The sequence below is a fragment of the Leiobunum rupestre genome, chromosome 1 (assembly GCF_980474605.1).
Source record: "Leiobunum rupestre chromosome 1, qqLeiRupe1.1.hap1, whole genome shotgun sequence".
Classification (NCBI taxonomy): Eukaryota; Metazoa; Arthropoda; class Arachnida; order Opiliones; family Sclerosomatidae; genus Leiobunum; species Leiobunum rupestre.
In genome coordinates, this window is record NC_143384.1 from 17644267 (window position 1) to 17670546 (window position 26280).

Sequence of the window (26280 nt, forward strand, 5' to 3'; positions counted from 1 at the left end):
TAGTGAAATAAATCTTTGATTTTCACTTCAAAAATAAACTATTTAACCATTTTATCACAAAAATATACTAGTAGCTAACCATGTTAACAATAACAAAAGTATAGACTACAATTAAGCCGGATGCACATAAAATAGCAATCGAATTTTGAGCGCGCGTGTATGCGTAGTTTTAAAAACCAAGTTCGCGCACGAGCAAGCTAAGAGTGTACGAAATTTTCTAATTACGCGTCTCATGTGACCATCTGGTTTGTATAGGAATTTATCCTATAGCTAAATCTAGCAATTTAACTTTGTGTTTTTCAACTGATTGCTCGAGATTCGCTTTATTGTTTTCGTCTGTTGCAATTTGAATTTTCGCGTCTTGAGGTGGTTTTTTTCCGCCTGTTCTGGGTTTTTTGATCAGGTTAAAAAGTGTAGCCATATGACGTCATTTTACTTCAATTCTGTCTTGACGAAAAAAACGAGTTGGAGTAAGAAGGGAGTAGTTAAAGGTTAAAGCAGAGAGGGTAAAGTCGCTTCGCTACTGAGAGGCGTCTCTTCCTATTCCCGCAATGTTAAAATTTCGTTACCAGTTTTTGACGCACGCGCGAATAGAAGAAATTACAAATGAAGTTCAGGATCCCACTACCAGGGTGCTACAGGGTGTTAGTTAAAATCTTTTAGAAGATTTTAGTTACATCCGCAATATGGCACCGATTATTTTCTTATTTCTGATACTAAAAAATTTAAATAAAATGTGAAATGTTTGTTTCATGTGAATTTATGACGCAAGTAAGTACAACTAATTATTTTTAAATATTATATTTGAATATTGAAGTGTCAATTCTTTTTAACTGCCTAAAATAATGGGAAACATAAATAGCCAAGGCCTAACAACAATAACAATAGAAATTAATATATTGGAAATGAAATAAGATCAAATAACTTAATGAAAATAAATAAGAAATAAATATATAAGATAAAGCTTCGAAGTAGTTCAAAAAAGACGAATATGAGGTATGAGTTTAGTGCTGTATCTTCATCAATTTCCTGTCCAGTCTTTTCTGTGTCTTTTTGTAATCATGATCGAGATCTTGTTTTTTCAGGGCACTGTGCATGCAAAACTCAACGAAGAAACTTATCATGTTTTGAAATACAGTCGGATATGTTGAATCTATTGATGCTTGAAACCAAGTCTTGTCAATTCGACGTGTAATAAATTTTTCCATACGCTCTTTGACATTTGGCATGTGAGATAGTAGTTTAAAGCTATAGTATCAAATACCTCATTTGTTTCTGTAATAAACTTTAAAAAATTGTCAGTAGGTACTATAAGGCTACCAAAAGAAGAGTTCTTTGTTGTTTTGAAAAACTTGAAGAAGGAGAGCACATTTGTAGGATCAATAATTGGATTGTTCTTTTTGAGTTGGCTGAGGCAAGAGGAGCATTGGTGGTTGGAAAAACAGCGATGGATTAAATATCCTGATATATAGCTAAGGACATTTTGTTTAAGTAGATTTGGACTCTCAATTGAATTGCATATGCTCTGTTCGAATGTGTTTAGAAGATGATGACAATTGCGTGTTTAAATCTAAAGTTCTTTTACCATTGTGATTAACAACTAAAGTAATGTAATTTATTAAAATTATTTATTATTGAGATAGACAGTTTCAAATTTCAATTACCATTTTCTGAGTTTTCGCATGAAATACTGTTGGACAAAGTGTAATTATGTTCATCTAGAACATTCAATGTGTTTTCCTCTGAAATTGGTTGTGTTGCGTTTGTGACCAACGCGCTTTCTTCCAACCCATGTTCATATGTCGCATATGGATATGCTATACATTTTAGTATATTAATTGTCAGTAAATTTTTTAAACCACATTAAGAACCCTTAGATGTTTTTCTTTATACTTCACTAACTGTACTGGAAAATGAGTAGTGTTAATAAAATATTGTTGGCACAGCTGATGGCAAGAGCTGATGGTATTAGACTATTTTTAGTTTTAATATTCATAAAACTCGTCAGTGAAATGATTAGAGCAAAACCTATGGTTAAAGTGTAGGTATTCCGTTGTTTTATTTGTCAGTTTCTCGTTTTTTACATTATCCAACTATGATAGGGAACTGAAATTTCAATAAGAAAGTTAAAGTAAAAATAAACCTATGTAAAAAACGCGTATTCACCGTTCTTTTTCCCTAGGAAACTTGAAAAATGGTAATCGAGAATTCTTATTTTTCGTATTAGAACAATTTACGGCGGAACACAATGGTCCAGGCATATTTAAAACATTTAAAAACTACTTAAAATGTAAATTAAAAACGAATCAATTTTTGCGTCGTACTAAACTGAATATTGAATCGCGCGCTAGGACTTCCGGATACGCTTGCAGAGCCATCAAACGTTCGGATCCTATGGGCATTTTCGACGAAAAAAATAAATACGGATTTTTGAAAGAGAGACGCCTCTCAGTAGCGAAGCGACTTTACCCTCTCTGGTTAAAGGTTATTTATAAAAAGTTTCCCGTCATGTTTTCGTGAAATCTTGAAACGAAATTTAAGCAGACGACAAAGCTAGATTACTCCCTCTACACCTCCTTTCGAGGAGATGTAAAAAGTGTAACCTTAAAGCTCTGGAACAAGCGAACAAATTCGGGACAGAGTAAATCTTACCCCGAAAACAGGCGAATAAACACACTTTTTGTCCGCGGACAAGCGATAAATAAACCACCTTTGGTCTGCCATTTTGCCAAAAAATCTAAACGGAACACGCAAAAATTTGCTACGATCTCGATCTGTCGAAATCGGCAGATCGGTTTTTGGGCGATCTCCGATTCACGGTACACCCGCGGGAAATCGAACACGCGAAACTTGATCGGAGCAGATCCGACTCCGAGCAAGTAAATGGAATATAAATGTTGATCTAGAGCGTAGTCAAATGGAAAACGCTATTACTGTGAGTGGTGGGATTTGAAATGGGCAAAATATCAAAATTACAGGGTTATATAAGACTTTTTCGGGATTTTCCAAAAATATAGGATTTTATAAGAATTATAGGACCTCTGGGGCCCTGATTGCATAGCTCACACACGGGGTATATAAAACTCAATGACTTTGTTGAACCATGTCCTCAAGGTCATTCAAAATCTATCTCGAGAACTGTAGGCCTTTGAGACTCGGTTCCAATTAGAAAGGTGTGTGGCATTACGTTTTATATCCAAGTGCCTCTAAACCGATTTAAATTGGCCAATTGAAAGCCAAGAAAATAAACACCAAAAACAAGAAGGTCATCCATCTCCCATCTACGCCATCTTTTCCTCGTAATTGGGACCTAGGATGATGTATATCTCCGTAATAGGGACCTAGAAGGATATATGAGATCCTCCTAGTTGGGACGAGAGAGGGTTTCCTTTTTATCATCCGGTATGTCCACCCCCCTACCGGTTTCAGTAAAGGGAGGGTCATATCCTTGCCACGGCGGGGTGAAAGACTTCAGCTGGGACCCGTACGTTACTCCGATGAAATCACCGGAGTTCGGGTTCCCCAGCCGATATGTCAAGGGAGTGGTCCTTTCCTGCACTACAAACGGCCCCTCAAACTCATCTCCCAACGAAGCCGTGTTTGGTCCTTTCCTGCACTACAAACGGCCCCTCAAACTTATCTCCCAACGAAGCCGTGTGTGGTCCTTTCCTGCACTACAAACGGCCCCTCAAACTTATCTCCCAACGAAGCCGTGTTTGGTCCTTTCCTGCACTACAAACGGCCCCTCAAACTTATCTCCCAACGAAGCCGTGTTTGGTCCTTTCCTGCACTACAAACGGCCCCTCAAACTCATCTCCCAACGAAGCCGTGTTTGGTCCTTTCCTGCACTACAAACGGCCCCTCAAACTCATCTCCCAACGAAGCCGTGTTTGGTCCTTTCCTGCACTACAAACGGCCCCTCAAACTCATCTCCCAACGAAGCCGTGTTTGGTCCTTTCCTGCACTACAAACGGCCCCTCAAACTTATCTCCCAACGAAGCCGTGTGTGGTCCTTTCCTGCACTACAAACGGCCCCTCAAACTTATCTCCCAACGAAGCCGTGTTTGGTCCTTTCCTGCACTACAAACGGCCCCTCAAACTTATCTCCCAACGAAGCCGTGTTTGGTCCTTTCCTGCACTACAAACGGCCCCTCAAACTTATCTCCCAACGAAGCCGTGTTTGGTCCTTTCCTGCACTACAAACGGCCCCTCAAACTTATCCCCAACGAAGCCGTGTGTGGTCCTTTCCTGCACTACAAACGGCCCCTCAAACTTATCTCCCAACGAAGCCGTGTGTGGTCCTTTCCTGCACTACAAACGGCCCCTCAAACTTATCTCCCAACGAAGCCGTGTTTGGTCCTTTCCTGCACTACAAACGGCCCCTCAAACTTATCTCCCAACGAAGCCGTGTGTGGTCCTTTCCTGCACTACAAACGGCCCCTCAAACTTATCTCCCAACGAAGCCGTGTGTGGTCCTTTCCTGCACTACAAACGGCCCCTCAAACTCATCTCCCAACGAAGCCGTATTTGGTCCTTTCCTGCACTACAAACGGCCCCTCAAACTTATCTCCCAACGAAGCCGTGTGTGGTCCTTTCCTGCACTACAAACGGCCCCTCAAACTTATCTCCCAACGAAGCCGTGTTTGGTCCTTTCCTGCACTACAAACGGCCCCTCAAACTTATCTCCCAACGAAGCCGTGTGTGGTCCTTTCCTGCACTACAAACGGCCCCTCAAACTTATCTCCCAACGAAGCCGTGTGTGGTCCTTTCCTGCACTACAAACGGCCCCTCAAACTCATCTCCCAACGAAGCCGTGTTTGGTCCTTTCCTGCACTACAAACGGCCCCTCAAACTTATCTACCAACGAAGCCGTGTGTGGTCCTTTCCTGCACTACAAACGGCCCCTCAAACTTATCTCCCAACGAAGCCGTGTTTGGTCCTTTCCTGCACTACAAACGGCCCCTCAAACTCATCTCCCAACGAAGCCGTGTTTGGTCCTTTCCTGCACTACAAACGGCCCCTCAAACTCATCTCCCAACGAAGCCGTGTTTGGTCCTTTCCTGCACTACAAACGGCCCCTCAAACTCATCTCCCAACGAAGCCGTGTTTGGTCCTTTCCTGCACTACAAACGGCCCCTCAAACTTATCTCCCAACGAAGCCGTGTGTGGTCCTTTCCTGCACTACAAACGGCCCCTCAAACTTATCTCCCAACGAAGCCGTGTTTGGTCCTTTCCTGCACTACAAACGGCCCCTCAAACTTATCTCCCAACGAAGCCGTGTTTGGTCCTTTCCTGCACTACAAACGGCCCCTCAAACTCATCTCCCAACGAAGCCGTGTTTGGTCCTTTCCTGCACTACAAACGGCCCCTCAAACTCATCTCCCAACGAAGCCGTGTTTGGTCCTTTCCTGCACTACAAACGGCCCCTCAAACTCATCTCCCAACGAAGCCGTGTTTGGTCCTTTCCTGCACTACAAACGGCCCCTCAAACTTATCTCCCAACGAAGCCGTGTGTGGTCCTTTCCTGCACTACAAACGGCCCCTCAAACTTATCTCCCAACGAAGCCGTGTTTGGTCCTTTCCTGCACTACAAACGGCCCCTCAAACTTATCTCCCAACGAAGCCGTGTTTGGTCCTTTCCTGCACTACAAACGGCCCCTCAAACTTATCTCCCAACGAAGCCGTGTTTGGTCCTTTCCTGCACTACAAACGGCCCCTCAAACTTATCTCCCAACGAAGCCGTGTGTGGTCCTTTCCTGCACTACAAACGGCCCCTCAAACTTATCTCCCAACGAAGCCGTGTTTGGTCCTTTCCTGCACTACAAACGGCCCCTCAAACTTATCTCCCAACGAAGCCGTGTTTGGTCCTTTCCTGCACTACAAACGGCCCCTCAAACTTATCTCCCAACGAAGCCGTGTGTGGTCCTTTCCTGCACTACAAACGGCCCCTCAAACTTATCTCCCAACGAAGCCGTGTTTGGTCCTTTCCTGCACTACAAACGGCCCCTCAAACTTATCTCCCAACGAAGCCGTGTTTGGTCCTTTCCTGCACTACAAACGGCCCCTCAAACTCATCTCCCAACGAAGCCGTGTTTGGTCCTTTCCTGCACTACAAACGGCCCCTCAAACTCATCTCCCAACGAAGCCGTGTGTGGTCCTTTCCTGCACTACAAACGGCCCCTCAAACTTATCTCCCAACGAAGCCGTGTTTGGTCCTTTCCTGCACTACAAACGGCCCCTCAAACTTATCTCCCAACGAAGCCGTGTTTGGTCCTTTCCTGCACTACAAACGGCCCCTCAAACTTATCTCCCAACGAAGCCGTGTGTGGTCCTTTCCTGCACTACAAACGGCCCCTCAAACTTATCTCCCAACGAAGCCGTGTTTGGTCCTTTCCTGCACTACAAACGGCCCCTCAAACTCATCTCCCAACGAAGCCGTGTTTGGTCCTTTCCTGCACTACAAACGGCCCCTCAAACTCATCTCCCAACGAAGCCGTGTTTGGTCCTTTCCTGCACTACAAACGGCCCCTCAAACTCATCTCCCAACGAAGCCGTGTTTGGTCCTTTCCTCCACTACAAACGGCCCCTCAAACTTATCTCCCAACGAAGCCGTGTTTGGTCCTTTCCTGCACTACAAACGGCCCCTCAAACTCATCTCCCAACGAAGCCGTGTTTGGTCCTTTCCTGCACTACAAACGGCCCCTCAAACTTATCTCCCAACGAAGCCGTGTTTGGTCCTTTCCTGCACTACAAACGGCCCCTCAAACTTATCTCCCAACGAAGCCGTGTTTGGTCCTTTCCTGCACTACAAACGGCCCCTCAAACTTATCTCCCAACGAAGCCGTGTTTGGTCCTTTCCTGCACTACAAACGGCCCCTCAAACTTATCTCCCAACGAAGCCGTGTGTGGTCCTTTCCTGCACTACAAACGGCCCCTCAAACTTATCTCCCAACGAAGCTGTGTGTGGTCCTTTCCTGCACTACAAACGGCCCCTCAAACTCATCTCCCAACGAAGCCGTGTTTGGTCCTTTCCTGCACTACAAACGGCCCCTCAAACTCATCTCCCAACGAAGCCGTGTGTGGTCCTTTCCTGCACTACAAACGGCCCCTCAAACTTATCTCCCAACGAAGCCGTGTGTGGTCCTTTCCTGCACTACAAACGGCCCCTCAAACTCATCTCCCAACGAAGCCGTGTGTGGTCCTTTCCTGCACTACAAACGGCCCCTCAAACTTATCTCCCAACGAAGCCGTGTTTGGTCCTTTCCTGCACTACAAACGGCCCCTCAAACTCATCTCCCAACGAAGCCGTGTTTGGTCCTTTCCTGCACTACAAACGGCCCCTCAAACTCATCTCCCAACGAAGCCGTGTTTGGTCCTTTCCTGCACTACAAACGGCCCCTCAAACTCATCTCCCAACGAAGCCGTGTTTGGTCCTTTCCTCCACTACAAACGGCCCCTCAAACTTATCTCCCAACGAAGCCGTGTGTGGTCCTTTCCTGCACTACAAACGGCCCCTCAAACTTATCTCCCAACGAAGCCGTGTTTGGTCCTTTCCTGCACTACAAACGGCCCCTCAAACTCATCTCCCAACGAAGCCGTGTTTGGTCCTTTCCTGCACTACAAACGGCCCCTCAAACTTATCTCCCAACGAAGCCGTGTGTGGTCCTTTCCTGCACTACAAACGGCCCCTCAAACTTATCTCCCAACGAAGCCGTGTGTGGTCCTTTCCTGCACTACAAACGGCCCCTCAAACTTATCTCCCAACGAAGCCGTGTGTGGTCCTTTCCTGCACTACAAACGGCCCCTCAAACTTATCTCCCAACGAAGCCGTGTGTGGTCCTTTCCTGCACTACAAACGGCCCCTCAAACTCATCTCCCAACGAAGCCGTGTGTGGTCCTTTCCTGCACTACAAACGGCCCCTCAAACTTATCTCCCAACGAAGCCGTGTTTGGTCCTTTCCTGCACTACAAACGGCCCCTCAAACTTATCTCCCAACGAAGCCGTGTTTGGTCCTTTCTTGCACTACAAACGGCCCCTCAAACTTATCTCCCAACGAAGCCGTGTTTGGTCCTTTCCTGCACTACAAACGGCCCCTCAAACTTATCTCCCAACGAAGCCGTGTGTGGTCCTTTCCTGCACTACAAACGGCCCCTCAAACTTATCTCCCAACGAAGCCGTGTGTGGTCCTTTCCTGCACTACAAACGGCCCCTCAAACTTATCTCCCAACGAAGCCGTGTGTGGTCCTTTCCTGCACTACAAACGGCCCCTCAAACTTATCTCCCAACGAAGCCGTGTTTGGTCCTTTCCTGCACTACAAACGGCCCCTCAAACTTATCTCCCAACGAAGCCGTGTGTGGTCCTTTCCTGCACTACAAACGGCCCCTCAAACTTATCTCCCAACGAAGCCGTGTTTGGTCCTTTCCTGCACTACAAACGGCCCCTCAAACTTATCTCCCAACGAAGCCGTGTGTGGTCCTTTCCTGCACTACAAACGGCCCCTCAAACTTATCTCCCAACGAAGCCGTGTTTGGTCCTTTCCTGCACTACAAACGGCCCCTCAAACTTATCTCCCAACGAAGCCGTGTGTGGTCCTTTCCTGCACTACAAACGGCCCCTCAAACTTATCTCCCAACGAAGCCGTGTTTGGTCCTTTCCTGCACTACAAACGGCCCCTCAAACTCATCTCCCCAGCAGCGTTCACCCAAAATAACGTGAGAACTCTCTGAAGTAAAGGGAAAGAGACTCAGTGTTAGGGACAGTCTCCATGTTTTGAATAATTATAGGGGGGTTAAAATATCATTAAAGTTCCTAGGTGTATAATCTATTTTTGAATTTTGGGGTTTTTACTTTTCGCCAACGAATCATTTATTAACTTCTAGGATTATATCGGGCCTCCGCAACATTGACTTAAAGATTTTTTTTTAATTAGATTCTAGTTAGATTGTTACAATGGTTTCCTTGGTCTTTATATTTTTAATATTTTCCTAAGTGGGGTAACGATTCGATATATTTTTTAGTTTTCTTTTTTACCTTATTTATTTTAAAATGTTGTTACAGATCCATTTATGAGAGACACAGCATAAGAAAGTTCCAAAACACTTAAATATATTATTACACAAGTAACATAATAACTATAAGTCCTCACTATAAGTTATTGGGTGTCGCTATTTCAATATTTTTGTTTGGGAGTACTTTGAAATCTGAAATTGGTAATTATTTTTAATATTTATCTCTACCAATTTCCTATGAATCTTACAGAGCTTGAGGGCTAAATGTTGAAATCCTCATTTCTTCAATATCAAGACTGAAACCATCACACATGGATTGAGGGGCTAAATCACTACCCATAATCTATACTAAAGTGATTTCGTAACTGATTACAGACTTAGTATTACCAAAGATGTAATTGGTTATAAATGCCTGTAATTGTTGCATAGAGTTTTAGAAATTAGTTAGCCCTCATAATATGTAGAATGTAGTCCCAAGGTTGGAGTTTTGTTACTTGATTTAATCCATGGAAGACTGATAGCCCGGATCACAAAAGACTCCACAAAACTGGCTTTCCTGATCACAAACATCCACTGGGCACTGAGTTTCTTGATTACAAACATTCACGAAAGTTTGTGTGGATTTTTCAGAAACGACTACAGAAAGCTGCGTTACTCGATCCTGCATATCAATTGAGTTCCGTTGATTTGACGTTTGAAAATCTTGTATGGAATACTGAGTTGATTGGTCCATAGCTTTGCAAAACTTATTCCCATGCATTGAAATATTATCGGCAGATTTATAACAATAACTGCATGACATTTCATGAATGTATAAAAGATGTTTACAGAAGAGTTCGTTGCTTCTAAAATCGCGCATTCCAGAACAACGACTAACTTTAATATAATTACGCGTTTTGATTTCTTCTTTTTCAACTTCAAATAAAGTTTCCGGCCGAGGCTTAGATAAATCTTTGTTGGAACAGCACCGATCTACCCATTGGGTTTTAATTTGTTGAAAATTATTAAACGCATTTAAAAGGCTTACTTTTGTTCTTACACTCTCGGTTTTTTGCGTTTCGTAACATCGGAATTAGATGTATTTATTTCCATCTAAAAAAAATTTACTACGGTATACCTAATATAAAATTTACAAACACGCGACACACGAGGCAAAAACGAGGATTTATACATTGTGAATTTTGGCGAAAATCCCTAGCGCACTCAGCGCCGCTCATTGTAGCGGCTTGAGATGGAAATGTTCCGAACATATTAGTTTTTTCCCTCCCCAATAGAAACCCCCCAAAAAAGCGTCACCTCTGACGTTTTTTGAATTTTTGTCCCCCCCCCCCCCTGTGTAAGTCCCCTTTCGAGTTTCTTTAACATCTGCGGAGATAATTATTTGATCCATGGACTGTATTATAGCTATGACTGTATTTAGCTATAATACAGTCCATGTTTGATCATAATATATAGCATTATGTTAAGTTACAGTAGTAAGCATATTGACATTATACAGGGTGTTTTTTTTGCTTGAAGAAGTGATTTTTTCAAAAACTGTTGAAAGTTGAAATTTGTACTGTACATTATACGTGCACCTAAATCGAAAAATATTTCAAGTTTTTTTTAAATTTAAATTTTAACCGCTAGGTGCTATAAGAAAATTGTCAATGAGAAAATTGTAGAGCGTCACCGAAAACGTACAAATAGCGTTGGCGCGGGAAAAAAAACGTATTTTTCACTGGAAAACTTGATTTGAAAAAGTGACAAGTTGGGCAAGCTAAAATAACTTTTTTTGAATTCCATTGGGAGAGTAGTGTAACTTTATGAAAGTCAGAAATTTGTTAATCTGGTGTTTAATGCAATAAACACCGCTGAAAAATCGAGGAGACAATGGCGAAGAAGGTATTACACAATTTAATTTCGTAGGATGAAAAATACGATTTTTTTTGTAAAAACAAAGACATTTTATTTATCTACTTACAAACAAAATTTATAAGTACGTTTCGAAAATACCACCTTCGGCTGCGATGCTTGGGCGCGAACAATCATATTGTCGAAGGCGGCTTGAATCATTTCCGGGGTTACTTCCCGGCAAGCGCTTACAATTCGTTGACGCAGCTCTTCAAGGGTCTCAACCGGAGTGGCGTACACCTTGTCCTTGACGAAGCCCCAAAGAAAGAAATCGAACGGAGTCAGATCGGGTGACCTTGCTGGCCAGTGTACGGGACCGTTTCTCCCTATCCATCGTTATGGAAATTCATTGTTTTGGTAATCTCTCACGGCTCTGTGGTAATGAGGCGGGGCACCGTCTTGCTGAAACCAGTCTTGCTCGTTGCGCCAATGGCAGTTCGTCAATTTGTTGTTCTAGCTCATTTCACAAGAAATCTAAATAACTCTGGCCATTTAGAATTTGCGGTAAGAATACTGGACCAATTAACCGGTTTCTTACACGACCAATCCAAACATTCAAGCGCCCAAATTGAAATTGGTGACGGTGTTCATATCCCCAGTGTGGATTTGTGTCTTCCCAAACATGATTATTTTGGTGATTGTAAGGGCCGTCTCTTGCAAACGAGGATTCATCCGAGAATAGCATGTTGCGGAGGAATTTTGGGTCGTCGTGCACGGAATTTAGCAGCCAGTTGCAGAAATCTAGCCGTTGTTTCATCTCGTAAACCGTGGTGAAGCGTTGCTCTGTAAGGATGGTACTTATGCCTATGTAAAATTTCCCAAATGCGAGTTTTACTGCAAGCCAAATCATTACTCGTCGCGGCACAACTACTAAGTGGGTATGCGGCAAAAAAGCTAAAACGGTGTTTTCAAAGTCCAAATCCCGCTGACCAGGCCCACGGAATCGAGGTTGTACGTTACCATACTGGTGAAAGTCATTTACAGCTCGCCTTACAGTAGTTATGGATGGTCTTCTATCTGGATGTCGTTGCTCAAAGATCTCACTCACTCGTCGTAGATTTCTTCCACCTTCAGCGTAGTAAATGGCCACTAGTTCCGTACGATCAGCTCTGGAATATTAAGGGATGATTGTTAAGATTGATTACGACAATAATGTTCCACAGTTCGTATTACAATTATTTAAATACTAAATAAATTTAAGGTTTTTACTGACCTTTAAGCCTGTGGTCTAATTATCTTCTCGCCTATCAGGGTTAAAATAGGTTTCGAATATGACTAGATGCAAACACAGGCCTATTTGATTAAAAAACTAATAGGAAAAGTCAATAGCTAAATGAGCCAGATTGTGGTTTCAAAAAGAGTGCCCCGCTTCATGACCCCCGAAATGTGAAATACTGTATTTCAAAACGATGAAAAGGGTGAAACGGTTCGGCCCATTGGCCAGCAAGTTCGCCAGATCTTACGTAATTTAAATCACCATTAATAATTTAATTAATTAATTTAATTTATTCGCCATTGTCTCCTCGATTTTTCAGCGGTGTTTATTGCATTAAACACCAGATTAACAAATTTCTGACTTTCATAAAGTTACACTACTCTCCCAATGGAATTCAAAAAAAGTTATTTTAGCTTGCCCAACTTGTCACTTTCTCAAGTCAAGTTTTTTCAGTGAAAAAGACGTCTATTTTTTCGCGCCAACGCTATTTGTACGTTTTCGGTGACGCACTACAATTTTCTCATTGACAATTTTCTTATAGCACCTAGCGGTTAAAATTTAAATTTTCAAAAAACGTGAAAATATTTTTCGATTTAGATGCAATTTTGGTAGAAAGTGTCCCCCGGCACGTATAATGTACAGTACAAATTCTAGAAAACATAGTTTTTGAAGAAAAAAATCACTTTTTCGAGCAATAAAAACACCCTGTGTTTTATCTGACTGTATTGATTGAGTGTATCAGTGTAATGTCAGGGCACAATAAGTGTATAGCCAGAGAGTGTAAAGATTATGAGAGGCGTCTCTTCCCATTCCCGTAACGTTAAAATTTCGTACAAGATTTTGAGAGCGCGCGCCCATAGGAGAGGTTCCGATACTACCCGCCACACGATGGCGCTACTCAAAGAAATTTCAATTTTGTAAACATCCGGAAAATATTTTTCATCAGTCATGGCTGTTGAACATATTTGAATTATGCTAATTTAAAATTAATAAAATTCAATTCCATGGAAATAAAGAAACGTAAGTACAAGAAAGCGGACTATTTATAATATTTTAATACTAAAATAATTAATTTGTTTGATTAACCAAGGAAATTCATTGTAAATTTTATGAAATGGCCGAGGCTTAACAACACAATAAATTAAAAATATGATGTAATTAATACAAATTAGAGCGGAATAAATTAAAAAATACGAGGAAACATTGAAGTAGGTAAAATGAGATTAATGTTGTATTTTTAACAGTTTCCTATCTAATCTTTTCTGGGTTTTCATGTATTCATGGTTGATATCTTGTTTTTTAAGGGAACTATGTATGCAGAATTCTATGAAAAAAGATATCATGTTTTGGTATGCAGTTGTACATGGAGAATCTTCATTAGCTTTAAAATATTTCTTGTCAATTCTTTGAATGATGAATCTCTCCAAACGTCCTTTAATATTTGTCATGTGCGATAAAAGCTTAAAACTGGTGTCAAATACTTCATTTGTCTCCATTACAAATTTGAAGAAACTATCAGTTGGTACGATGAGGCTGCCGAAAGAAGAATTCTTTGCTGTTTTGAAAGCTTTAAAGTAAAATAGCAGATTTGTTGGGTCAACAATTGGATTGTCTTTTTTGAGTTGACTTATGCAAGAAGAGCATTGAAGGTTTGAGTAGCAGAGGTGAATTAGATATCCTGAAATGTAACTAAGAACATTTTGTTTTAGCAGGTTTGGACTTTCAATAGAATTACAAAATTCTAAGTCTTCATCGGAACATTGCCCCTGGCTTTGCGAGACTACAAGATTTTCAAAATTGGACAAATCTTCATCCGGTTCTGGAGCTGCAGTTTTAAAAGTGTCAATGTTTAAAATCATCAATGCAATTAGAATCCGGTGGTTTCAAGAGATTATTCACAGAGGTAGCCCGGTATGCAGCTCGAAATTGTTGTGGATTCGGATGATCACGGTTGCCTCCTTTCTGTCTTATAGATCCAAGAAAATTATCTACAAAAGCTTGGCTAATCCTGTCCGTTAATAAAAACTTAAAACCAAAATTATCCTTTAGATCTTCCCAGAGGAGTAGCAAGGCTTGAATTGAAATTACCATTTTCTGAAATTTCCAATGGTGTAGAGTCTTTAAAACTGAAAATTGTTGGCACAGCGGATGGTGTGAGCCTATTTTTAGTTCTAATATTCATGAAACTGTCATCAATGAAATGATTCGCGCAAATTCTATGGTTAACATGTAAATATTCCGTAGTTTTATTTGTAAGCCTATCATTATTTACATTTTTCAGCCACAAAATAGAACTAAAATTTATATTAAGTTAATATGCAAATAAGCCTATCTAATGAAAATGCGAATTTACCAGTCTTTTTCCTTTGGAAACTTAAAAAAATATAAACAAGGATTTCTTGTTTTCGATATTTTACAATTTAAAACGGAACAATATACCCCAGACATACTAAATTATTTAAAAACCTTGTAAAACTAGCATTAAAAATCTGGAAAGTTTTTGCGTCTCTTTTAAACCTAACATCGAAACGCACGCGCTGTGAGAACGGCGCCACTGGTGGCGCCATCGCTCTTACGGTAGTAGTGGACATTATTGGGAAAAAAAAGTTAGTACGCTTTTTTGAAAGAGAGACGCCTCTCATAATCTTTACACTCTCTGGTATAGCTTTCTAACAATTTGTTTGTGGCTCGTAGGCAGGCCCATTGTTTCGATGAAAATAAACTAGTGTTGTAAGTCGGAAAATTTTCCGGAAAATTACCGAGGCCTTTTTTCCGGAAAATTTTCCGTATTTTTCCGAAAAATATTAAAAACGTTTTCATTCCATGATTTGTCTAATATATTGTTTGCAAATTTATATAAAGCGGCATTTTCACCTCATTTTTTCTAATCTAAAAGTAAAACTAAACCTATAGACTAGTTTAAACTGGTTGAAATGTAACACTATTAATGTTTTGTAGTATGTTTACTGATATTAGTCATTTTAAATCGATAAAAAGTTTAAAAGATTAAAAACCCTTGAAAAGTAATTTATGTTTAAATTTTTTATTTTTCCGATTTGCGGAAAATTTTCTGGAAATTTTTCCGCATTTTATTTTTCCGGAAAATTAACAACCCTAAAATAAACTAATTTATTTTACATCCAGTTCGATATAGGTACTATTGGGGGATCTTAAAATTAATTTTGCACGTGAAAATACGCCGCCATATTAGGGTGTAAAAGCAGGTAAATAAGCCGGCTATACCTCACAATGTAAAGTACTGTCACGCGCAAAAACGTAATTTTGAAATGGGTCAATTGCAATTATGCAATATATAATTCGTTAACTATGATTGTAAATATTTCACAGATGTCATTAGTTATACAGGCATCCGGAAATATATCTAAAATCAAGTATTTTCTTAAATAAGACCCTACCCTATCTATTATTATTGCGACCTTAAATTTTAGTTTTTAATGGGCTATAGGGCTATCTAACTGGCTAAAGCTTAACCGTCCCCCTTTAACCTGCGAAGAAAATAACTACTGATTTTTAGAAAAATACCTGTACTTTAACCAAATACTTGATAATCATAATTAAAGGAATTTGTTATTAATATTCTTACTTATTTTCGTTCAATCTAAAAGATGTGTATTAAAGTTTTAGAACTAATTCGGCGCAAAGCCTCGGCTCTGAAATCTAGTCAAGTTTCAAAACAATATTTGAAGGGTGAATCAGCTAGCTAGGCTAATACCCAAGGCACCACCTTAGGCCTAAGTCATCAAGCGACTTTTGAAGCCATTAATTCAGGTGGCCGGGTTACAATGCGTAGGAGGGTGGTGGCAAGCCCTGCATGCCACGAGATCGAGCCAGCAGCTCCCTACACTAACTATTACCGTTAACCTCGACAAGTTTTTATGGAAGGGGAAACCGAAGAACTCGGTGGTAACCAATGTCATAATAACTAAGCCCCTCCCATCCTAGCGACTGAGGCTAGACTACCTAATGCAGTTCGATATTCATGGTTGAAATGAATACATTCATGGTACAGTTAATATACGGAAGATTAAAATCACCAAGCAAAAGAAAATTTGAACGTTTCAATCTTGATAACTTCAGTGAGATTCATTATGGTAGTCTTTGGTTCTGTTCATCCTTAGAGTCAGATGAGCGACTAGTTATATTAGGTAGTATGCTATCACTTTGGTATGAAGTAATTGACTAGCCCCTCTCCAAGCCACGAATTGATGTCCAAATACAAATGAGACAAATGAAGAAGTACTTTCAGTTAAGTCCGGAAAAATAAATATCAGGAAAGAGTTCTGCGAGTACTATAACTATTATTTTGATCTCTTTAACTATTTTTGCAATGTTATTTAATTTTACAGATGATTTACATATCAGGTAAATAATTTGGTTGTCAATAATTAAAATTCAATCATCTTTGGCATTAATTTATGATTTCATGCCATCACTAATTGTTACTGTGATTTACTACGCAAAGAACAATCAGCTTTTCTGACTTCGGAAACCTCAATAAGATTTCGTACTTTCCACCCTCAAAAAGGACAAGGGACATTTCTGGGCCTCGGGACAAATTTTGATCCAGAAATGCTTTATATTTGATCCAAATTGAATTGGATGTGTCTTGATTCCATTTTCGATCCAAAATTGTACCTTAGATCAAAGGAAGCTAACAATATTTCAAGGTTACATTTCAACGTTTACGACTGGATTTCAATGTGAAAGATCTTCTATAAGTAGAACCATAAGTATATAATATTATTCTATAAATTTTTCACTTTGGGGAATATTTTACCGAGAGCTAGTATCGGAGTGACGTCATCGCAAGAATAAAATATCCCCCTAGCGAGGCGCGTTAGCAAGTGGACGCAAAACTGCGACGAAGCCCGTAATGCAGTCTGTCTTGTGAATAGCTCTCAGTAAAACTTTTGTATGTGAAGAATAGGAAGTTTCACACTTATATACAAATATTATACACTTATGGTAGAACTATTTCTTAGGTGATTGATAAACAGTACTGGTCCCAGTAATTTCCCGAGCTAGTATCCAGAATTTGAAAGGTTGGATCTGCTACCACAAGGACGGACCACTTAAAATTAGGGTCGAATTTTTCAAATTATTCTGTAGTTTTTACACATAATTCTTAAAGGATTTGTGTGTACTGGGCCCACATACAGTGTAGCCGATGTTGCCGTATTTCATGCCGTGAAATCTTGTTTTATTTGTATCAATGTCGCCTTATTAGCCATAACTCGCCAACCAAAGGCTTACGATGGTTAAAAATATATCAATCGATATCGAATTACATGACCTCGATGTACCAATTTGGAATTTGGCAATCTGAGCCCCAAAACTTAGCTGGGTCATTGTCAGTTATCATTATTTTAAAAATAGGTTTAGGAAAAGTCAAACCCTTGCTGCTCCATTATTTTCGCGATCGGGGGTCCTTGTCCTGGCCAGTTAGGCTAGCTTCGGTTTTGTGATTTATCAAACTTGTATCTCAAATGCCAACATGTTTCAGTATTATTTTTCCGCAGGAGGTCAAAGTTTGGAACAACATATAGCTTTCGTGTTTTTCTCAATGGGCATGGTTATTATCTAGAAATAATCGAAATAGGCGATTCAAGGAATTTGCCTAGAAGTAATATTTCCGAGAGCCAGGACCTGCAAGTCTCTATTTATATAGTGCTTGTTGGAATAATGGTAACTTTTCACCTGTAAATAGAACGTTGTGTTTTTGTTAAGCGTTAATACTCAAAAAAATGCTACGTGTTTAAAAGGAAACACTTTTTGCATACCGTACAAGCGAAAAGTGTTCCATTATTTCCATAAGCACTATATAAACAGTAACTTGCAGGTCCTGACTCTCGGAAACATACTTCTAGGCAATTTCCTTGAAGATGTTTTATTGAATTACCCAGGATGATTTGAATTGTTCTCAATGCACTAAATGGTTGCGAAAGTGCAGCTCTTGGTAAAAATTCCTCTTCCGTTGTTCCTCTTATCATGGACTAATTTTAGTTAGTCCATGCTCTTATAAGAAGAACGTATATATGTGTAAGAACGTTAACCAAAGGTATCGCTTGGGCCATGATTTAATCGTTTTCAGAATAACTCCGCCCTAAAATCCGCGTGCAGCGCGCGCTTGAACTAGAAACGGTTTTAACCTTTAGCGCGCGCCGCACGCGGTTTTTGGGGCTGAGTTATTCTGTAACCGATTGCATCATGGCCCCCGGCGCCAATTTGATCGTTCAACGTTCTTATACATAGGCCTATATAGTTACGTTCTTGCTTATACTGATTGAAATATTGTTCGCGACCGAAACAAGTTTCCATTATTTTAACAAGCAAAAAATAAACAGTCCTTGCAGGTCCTGGTTCTCGGAAATATTGTTTCTGGGGTGTTTTCCTTGAAGGATGTTTTATTTAAGCGCCTTTTAACAATATAGCTTCAATGAAAGACAAAGTTGCATAGTGTTGATGAAAAATAGTTTTGCTTTTAATGTCTAACGGAAGTTTAAAAAAAACTGGCAATGTCAGTCCAGATACGGGTGGTGTCGACTTGAAATCGCTACACAGCAAATTAAGTAAACGCACATGAAATAGCTTTCAGTTCTTTGGAAGTTTGAAAGTTGGAAAAAGGTTTACGTTTCATATTCGCGCTCCGCACAGAGATGTCGCCACCGTTCCTATTGTCAAAATGAGACTTTTCTAAGCCTTGTTTCTTATAAGTGGAATTTTTCGTTTATTAGCTTATTAGGTTGCTATTTTTATTTAAAATGTTATTGTATTTGTTATTGTTTGTGGTTTAAATTTATAAGGGCTGTATTCGTTAAAAAATTCGTACAAAAATGTCTATAGAAGGTGGATCTACGTTGTTGGTCAGCTTCAAATCAAAAGTAGGCCTAATGTATTTTTGTTGATCGCCCACTATGGTCATACCTTTTCCTAAACATTTTGTTAGGGATTGGTTTTGCCTTTCCAAAATCAAAACGCAATAATTTTCTGTAATAAAAAAACCCCTGCACTAACTTTTAAAGTTGCTTTCAACATAATCATTTCTTAGCCCATGTTTTCCACAAACAATTATTAAGAGAGTTTCATCATTTAATTTTTTAAGATTGAAGAAGCAGTTTCATATGTACCAGAAATGATTGCCGAAGAGAAACTTAAAGCAGTGCAATTTTGGAATTTGGTTTCTGAGAAACTTCAAGAAATTGTTAATAGTAGTGCAGCTGACATTAACGCACTCGCCCTTAAAATGGAGAAAGAAAATGCAGATAAGGTGAAATAAATAACTTTTATAACAATTAATATTCACAGGTGGTTTTGACCTTTTAATTTTTTTATAGCAAATGTCATTATTGTTGACACCACCTGATGAAAATGAAAACCCAAAAGACTTTATATTGAACGATCCTGAGATTATGTCTAATCCTGAAGTTAATACATTTGATGCCAATACAGCCTTAGAGTCAGCAACACCGGGCAATTGCTTACCCTTTCTCAATCAAAATGACATTGTTCCCATGTCTCAAAACACAAACCATATTCTAAATCAAACTCCAACCTCATTTTCAACTTCAATGGGTGATGGATTAAGCCTAAACAGTTCCTTGGAAGTAATGCCAAATTCTTCAATTCCATTATCAGAATATCCTCACGCAGAGATAACTCACGAAGACATCATTTTACCGTCCCAGATCCCCTCCACATCCACAAACACTGATCTCCATCTGGATAAACCACCGAGTGAGGAAAGCAAAGAACAAATAATTGAATCTTATTCGAGAAAAGTGCAGAAAAAGAAATTAGCTAGAACCAAAATAACACCGAAAAATGATAAAGATTCTCGAGATAAGAAGGGGAAAAATGAAGATTGTTCACGAGAAAGTAAGGTAGAAAAAGTCGAGGGTAGTAGTCAAAGTGACGAAGAAAATAAAATACCCAAACCTGAAAATGAACAATTTGAAACTCTTCAAAATCTTCCATTCAAGTGTAATTCTTGCGATAAATCATTTGAAACAGAAACTGAGTTATCTGGTGAATATTGCCTTATAAAATATTTTAGATTGTTCGGTTTTAAACAATCAACTTGTATTTTTAGATCACACACTTGTCATTCACATCAGGCCATTTGAATGCGAAGAATGTGGCCAACGTTTAACCACAAAGTCAAATTTAGAGGTTTGTACCCCATTAAGTCATTACTGATCATCACAGGCAGTAGTTTAACCCTAATCTAGGTCTATTTAATATCTACCCTTTAAACCATATGTATAAACAGAAGTTTATTATCTCTTAGGACAGGCCACAAAAATGAAATTGTACCTTAGCATGCTCACAGCAGTTTTCAATTGTTGCTAATTTCCAGCCAAACCTCTTGACTTGTGTACACCACTCAATATTTACCACAGGAAGATATAAAATGTAAAATAACATATTACCATATTTCATAAGTACTTATGGAAAGTGAAGTTTGTATTTTGCCCCGGGTAAAATCAGTGGTAGCTGGGAAAATAGACATTTCGAACAAAATGTATTAGCTCTAAAAAATTTTGTCTCTATCTTTTTTTTATTTCAAAAAGTGTTTGGAAACCGGTGTATTGAGGTTAGAAAATTTACGTTTCGAGCAACTAACATGAGCAGTATAAGGCGATGAATACTTCCCTCATTAGAGAATTTAAAAACCTTTGGTATAAACATGAAACCAGTAACACCATTTATTGGTATTACAGGTCCACCAACGTCGACATTCAGGAGAAAAACCCTTCCAATGTCACATTTGCGGCCAAAGTTTCTCGACAAATGGAAATCGAAAACGTCACGTCAAAAGCCATTCTGGAGAAAAACCATGGCAATGCAACCATTGTGGACAATGTTTTACGGAGAAAAAGGTTCATTGATTAGAATTTATCCTCTGGTTGGGTTAATCATGGACCAATAAAAGATTTGCTGATTCACTAATTGTTTCCAATGAAACAAACATTTAGAACAAAGCCATTAGAGGTTGGATTTTAATACTTCTATTAGTACTAGATGGCGCTAATTGAAACTTTTTTGGGGAAGGGGATAAGTACTTGATTTATTACAAAAAAAAATTACCTAATAGTATACAATTTTAAGCTAAGTTTTCTGTAAAAATTTTAAACAAAAATTGAACTTGGGTTAAAATTCAGAATGATAATAATATAAAATTATTATGCTTCAACTATTGGTATTTAAATTTAGCCCCTAATAGCCTTTCCAAGAATTTTATCCCTTGGCAGGTTACGGTTGAATCGAATACTTTAAACAGCTTCAAAATTTTTTTTTATTCAGTTTTTTGAACGTTTTTCCCTTTCTCAGAGTTTAATCGTGCATACCAGGCGACACACAGGGGAAAAGCCTTATGAGTAAGGCATTTCTTAAGCCTTCCAACTGAAATATGGTATAATTTTTATATTTTCTTGATTACAGGTGCAAAGTTTGCGGGAAAAGATTTGCCCAAACTGGAATATTACAAACACACATGGCTCTCCATTTGAACCTCAAAATTCACTTATGCGAACATTGCGGGAAATCATTCAGGCAAAGATCTCAATTAACTCTTCACATGTTACGGCATAAAGGCATTAAAAAGTTTGCTTGCGCCTCTTGCTCCGCAAAGTTCCTAACAAAAGGCGGTAAATTTGGTGAATACCCGTAAATAATTATCGATCATTTGTTTAGAAAATTTATTTTTAGATCTCGAACGCCACAGTCGAATCCATACCGGGGAGCGCCCTTTTACGTGCAGTTTATGTAACAAATCTTACACGCGGCAACAGTGCTTAAACGAACACATGAACCGTCATATGAATGTTAAACCCTACGAATGTAAATACTGCCATAAGAAGTTTTCGGAAATGTCAGCCTGCTATAAAGTATGCTATTTAGATTTCCAAAACATTTCTTTATCTTTATATTAATGCCTAAATTGCTTTAGCACACTAAAACACACGAGAAATCTGGAAAGTTGGAAGTTGGCCACATTAGCCAGTTAGCGCCGGTAAGATTTAAATAATACGATGGTTAATTTATATGGGGGAAATATCAACACACCAACGCATGTCCAATTTTTATTATTATTTTTTTTTTGATATTTTAGACGATACTGAACATTTGTGTGTTAAAATTATTTTGCGGAAATAAAAATTAGCTGGGATATTAATTTTGTAAAATTAACCAAAATGAACGTTTTCTAGCGTTACTTTTCCGTTTGTGGTATAGTAGGGTACATGAAATTTTCTGTTTTGTGCACTCATCTTGCGTTTGGAGATAGGTGCTTTACCAAAATTTGCAGAGGGAACGCGGACATTTAAACAATTTTGCAGAGGAGCGTGCCCATCTAAAAAGTTTTACTAACATTTAATTTACAGTAGTTTAACCATTTCCACAAATAGAAATTGGACAATGCTTTACTTTTATTGCATATTTATTTCTTTTAAGCCCATCGAGTATCCTAATTCACCTACAACAATGAAGCGGGCCGAATTTTCGCGAAAGGTAACGCTAAAAAACGTTACTTTTACAAAATTAATATCCCCGCAAATTTTCATTTTTGCAAAATAATTTTTTAAGTATCCAAAAAAAAACAAATCGGACATGCATTGGTGTGTTGATATTTTGCCTAATATTTTTTTCCTATATTAACAGGAAGATCAGTCTGATTTAATTGGTTTCCTCGTGGGTACAGAAAATGAAATTCATTTACCAAAAGACCCAATAGATCGATTTCCTAGCATGAGTGGTATGGATAGTAATCAAAGTTCAGTTTCAGGAAATAATAGTGATAATAATCTGGACAATGACATGAACATTAAGATTGTTAATATAGTGGGCAACTTAAGTGACTAAAACTTTCATATAATTATATAATGTTTTTTAATTGTGCAAGTAAAGTGATGCGCGTTTTAGTTTCGTTACAAAATAAGCATTCTTTAAAGTGTTTCAAAAGAAATAAATATGCTTACTTACACATTTTTTGCATCTTTGATAAAAGGCATATTTCACATTTTATCTCAATAAAATAATCCACAGTGGCCAATAAAGCAAAATCTTTTAAACTTTTTTAGGTTACAAAGGATGATAATGTTTCATTAACGGAAATAAATTTAAACAGTAACGCCATCTGTTATATTTTTTACTTTGACACTGCTGCTTAAGACCTACTAGAAGTTTTCTTTGATTAATTAAAGCAACTGTCGGCTCTATCATTGCCACCTGTATTACGATAAGGCCCTTGTTATTAGAGATGGCAATGAATCTATACACTCTTTTACGAAGTCGGCCATTTCATTACAGGCAAGGGCGCCTGCATCATTGCATGTGCTCATCAGCTCCAGACGTCGCGTGCACTTGACCGCGTGAAGCGACCTTGCAAACACTATTTGAAATCAGACCTGTACTAAAATGGCAGCTCTCACAAATAAGGATATAAAAGAGTGTATATTCTGGAGAGCGTGGTGCCATCTATAAATGGCAAAGGAATATAAAATTCAAAACAGCGAAACGATAACGCCGGCAGAGAACCATTGTTGAGCATTATAATTAGACAACTTATACTCAACTTAGTGGACTTTAATCTAAATTATATATTCCATATAAAGTATATTGTTAAAATTACTATAATCTAGGTTAGTGTCAAATTATAAATAAAAAATAAACGCGAGGGGTACTTTTATGTCCCGCCTTTTGGGTGAAAATGTAGCGTAAGCAACTTGTTTTGATTTCAACGCTAGCGACATCTGTTGAAAAAGAGTTGCTTCACGTCGAGCTGACACTTGCTTTAAATAATAAAAATTCTGCTTTTATTAAATGCTGCTTAAACTGAATTAAGAGTTAAACCGATAATTTTTTTAATGAAAATACAGGCTATCAAACGTTTCTGGCCGTTTTCTCTTAGCAACCATTTTGTTTCTATATTATGTAGGGGCGTTTTGGAAAGAATACCTTCACGGAAAAAACATTTTTTTTAGGCTAGGGGATAGGGACGGAACACCCGAGGCGGAAGTGTGACATTCATCCTTTACGAGCTTATTGGTCGTTCATTTAGGGCCGTCCGCATTTTTAGCCTCCCAGACGCTAGGGATATACAGGACAACACCACTAGTCCCATTACCCATAATAATATGCAGTGAAAAATAATGTTCTAACAACATTTGGGCGTGAGCAAAACCGGAAATAGAAAAACCACTTCATTTTTATGTTAAAAAAGAGCAATTAAATGAAATTAGGATTAATTTTCATATTTTTCATTGTCACCATTTCTTCAATAACTTGAAAAGTGGAAATCGATTTGGTTTCTGCGTGTCGAACAAGCGTAGGCAACTAGGCACGATATCATTTATCCATTTTTCGTAATGTCATTTTCTATTTCCGGCTTTGCTCAGGCCCAAATGGTGCTAGCGCATCATTTTTCACTGCAAAACGATTAACCCCTAGTCGGTTCTCTACATAATATAGAAACAAAATGGCTGCCCAGAGAAAACGGCCAGATGCGTTTGATCGGGACTGTACAATCATTGAGTTGGGAAAATAGTACTTCTAGAGACAAAATTGGTGTTTTATGGCTGAGGTCACTTTCTTCAAATCATGTACGAAGCAAATCAGTTATCATTAGTTGGTGGCGCCATCTACCGCAAGTTAGCGGTGAGAATAATTTAACTTAGTGGCACTACCTATCACTATCGTGAAAGGAGTATAAGCAGATAACATTAAAAAAATGATATTTTCTTTGAAAGATAGGTGACGCCACCGACTAATGACAACTATTTCGGTTCATACATTATTTCAAGAAAGTGTTCCTCAAGAACCCAGCCACAGCAGACATAAATTGTGGCGCTATAAGTCAGTGGCGTAGCCAGAAATTCGTCAAGGGGGGGGGGGGTCGAAGTATGTGAATGTTAAGAAGGGGGTGTAAATTTATTATAGTCAAAGGTAGGCTCAAGGGGGGGTCTGGACTCGGAAACCCCCCGTGTCTACGCCACTGCTATAAGTACTATATTCCCAACTCAATGAGTACAATAAACCCATCATTTCCATAACTAAATTTACACATTTTCTTAAAAATAAAACAAAACGCTCTTACGTCTGATACCAGAGGGCGCTATATAATTGGGGAAAAGGAGAGCTTTAATTTGAGGAAGGATCCTGGGTAGTAAATAATGCTAGAGCGCCAGAAAGGTAGACTCGTACATTATCAGTAGCCTAAATATGTTCGTAAGTAAATTAAAATAGTTATTTAACACTATTTGAAGTAATTTTAAGATTAAATCAATGGTACAAGTACTGTATTGTAGGTGTTGTGGACCGCGTGGTGAATATTTCCATCAGTGATAAGTTGTAATTGGGCTGAAAATTCACCCTGTGCTAAATTAATTCCATGGAAAATAGAAGTAAAAATAAAAGCAACATTTTGTAAAAATAGTGTTTGTCAGTCTCTTAACGTTGAATATCACAGTATTACAATCCCACTGCCTAGATTGGTAAAATTATTCTAGTGTTTCAGTCTATACTTAAAAACAGGGAGCCTCGTCAAATTTATTTTTATGACCCGGGCTTTTGGTAGTAAAACGTCATCGATACGTCACCCGTGACGCAGCAGCAACATCAAAACAAGAAGGACAATACTACTTTATAGAAAGGCCTATTAATCTATGAATACCTCGAGTTGAGACCGTTTTCAGTATTCTATCCTGTTCTTGTCAGACCGCAATCATTCAATGGGACTCCTAACTCCCCACTAAAAGTATTCGCCACCTTACGGCAGCTGATAAACTTTGTTGTCACGAATCCATAGCTCTACTTGGAATGCTTATCCTGGCGTATCGCGTATGGTAGGATCACTCTGACGGCTTTGGCCTCGCCTACGAGACGAAAATTTGCCGTGATAAGCATTCCAAGTAGAGGTATGGATTCCTGTGTTGGGTTAAGTAAATTAAGGCCCATTGCCATTGGGCCACTCCGAGCGCTCTCAAATCAATCTTAAATGCAATTAAAGTCTACCCTTAAAATTTAAGAAGATGTTAGATTTAGTCAGACTCAACTAGCAAGAGTGAGAGGTCAACGGTTAGCCAGAGATTTAACGGTTGGCTAGAGTAAGAACTACGGTGGTGTGTGGTTAGATCCTAGTCTT

At 38.9% G+C, this 26280-nt stretch overlaps 1 protein-coding gene across 3 annotated transcripts; it reads left to right on the forward strand.

The window, feature by feature from the left end:
* Positions 1-18656: 18656 nt before the first annotated feature.
* LOC149961222 (uncharacterized) lies at positions 18657-23071 on the forward strand. Of its 3 annotated transcripts, none has more exons than XM_090176076.1 (10): positions 18657-19021; positions 19243-19407; positions 19475-20165; positions 20230-20309; positions 20861-21019; positions 21471-21517; positions 21582-21787; positions 21849-22027; positions 22090-22152; positions 22840-23001. In XM_090176076.1, exons 1-10 carry the CDS (start codon positions 18974-18976, stop codon positions 22870-22872), a joined length of 1671 nt encoding a protein of 556 aa, XP_090032202.1. In that variant the 5' UTR covers positions 18657-18973; the 3' UTR covers positions 22873-23001. The 3 variants fall into 3 exon arrangements, with proteins under 3 accessions (XP_090032202.1, XP_090032193.1, XP_090032197.1); XM_090176067.1 differs by having other exon boundaries at positions 18660-19021; positions 22800-23071; XM_090176071.1 differs by having other exon boundaries at positions 18660-18882; positions 22800-23070.
* The last annotated feature ends 3209 nt before the right edge of the window (positions 23072-26280 follow it).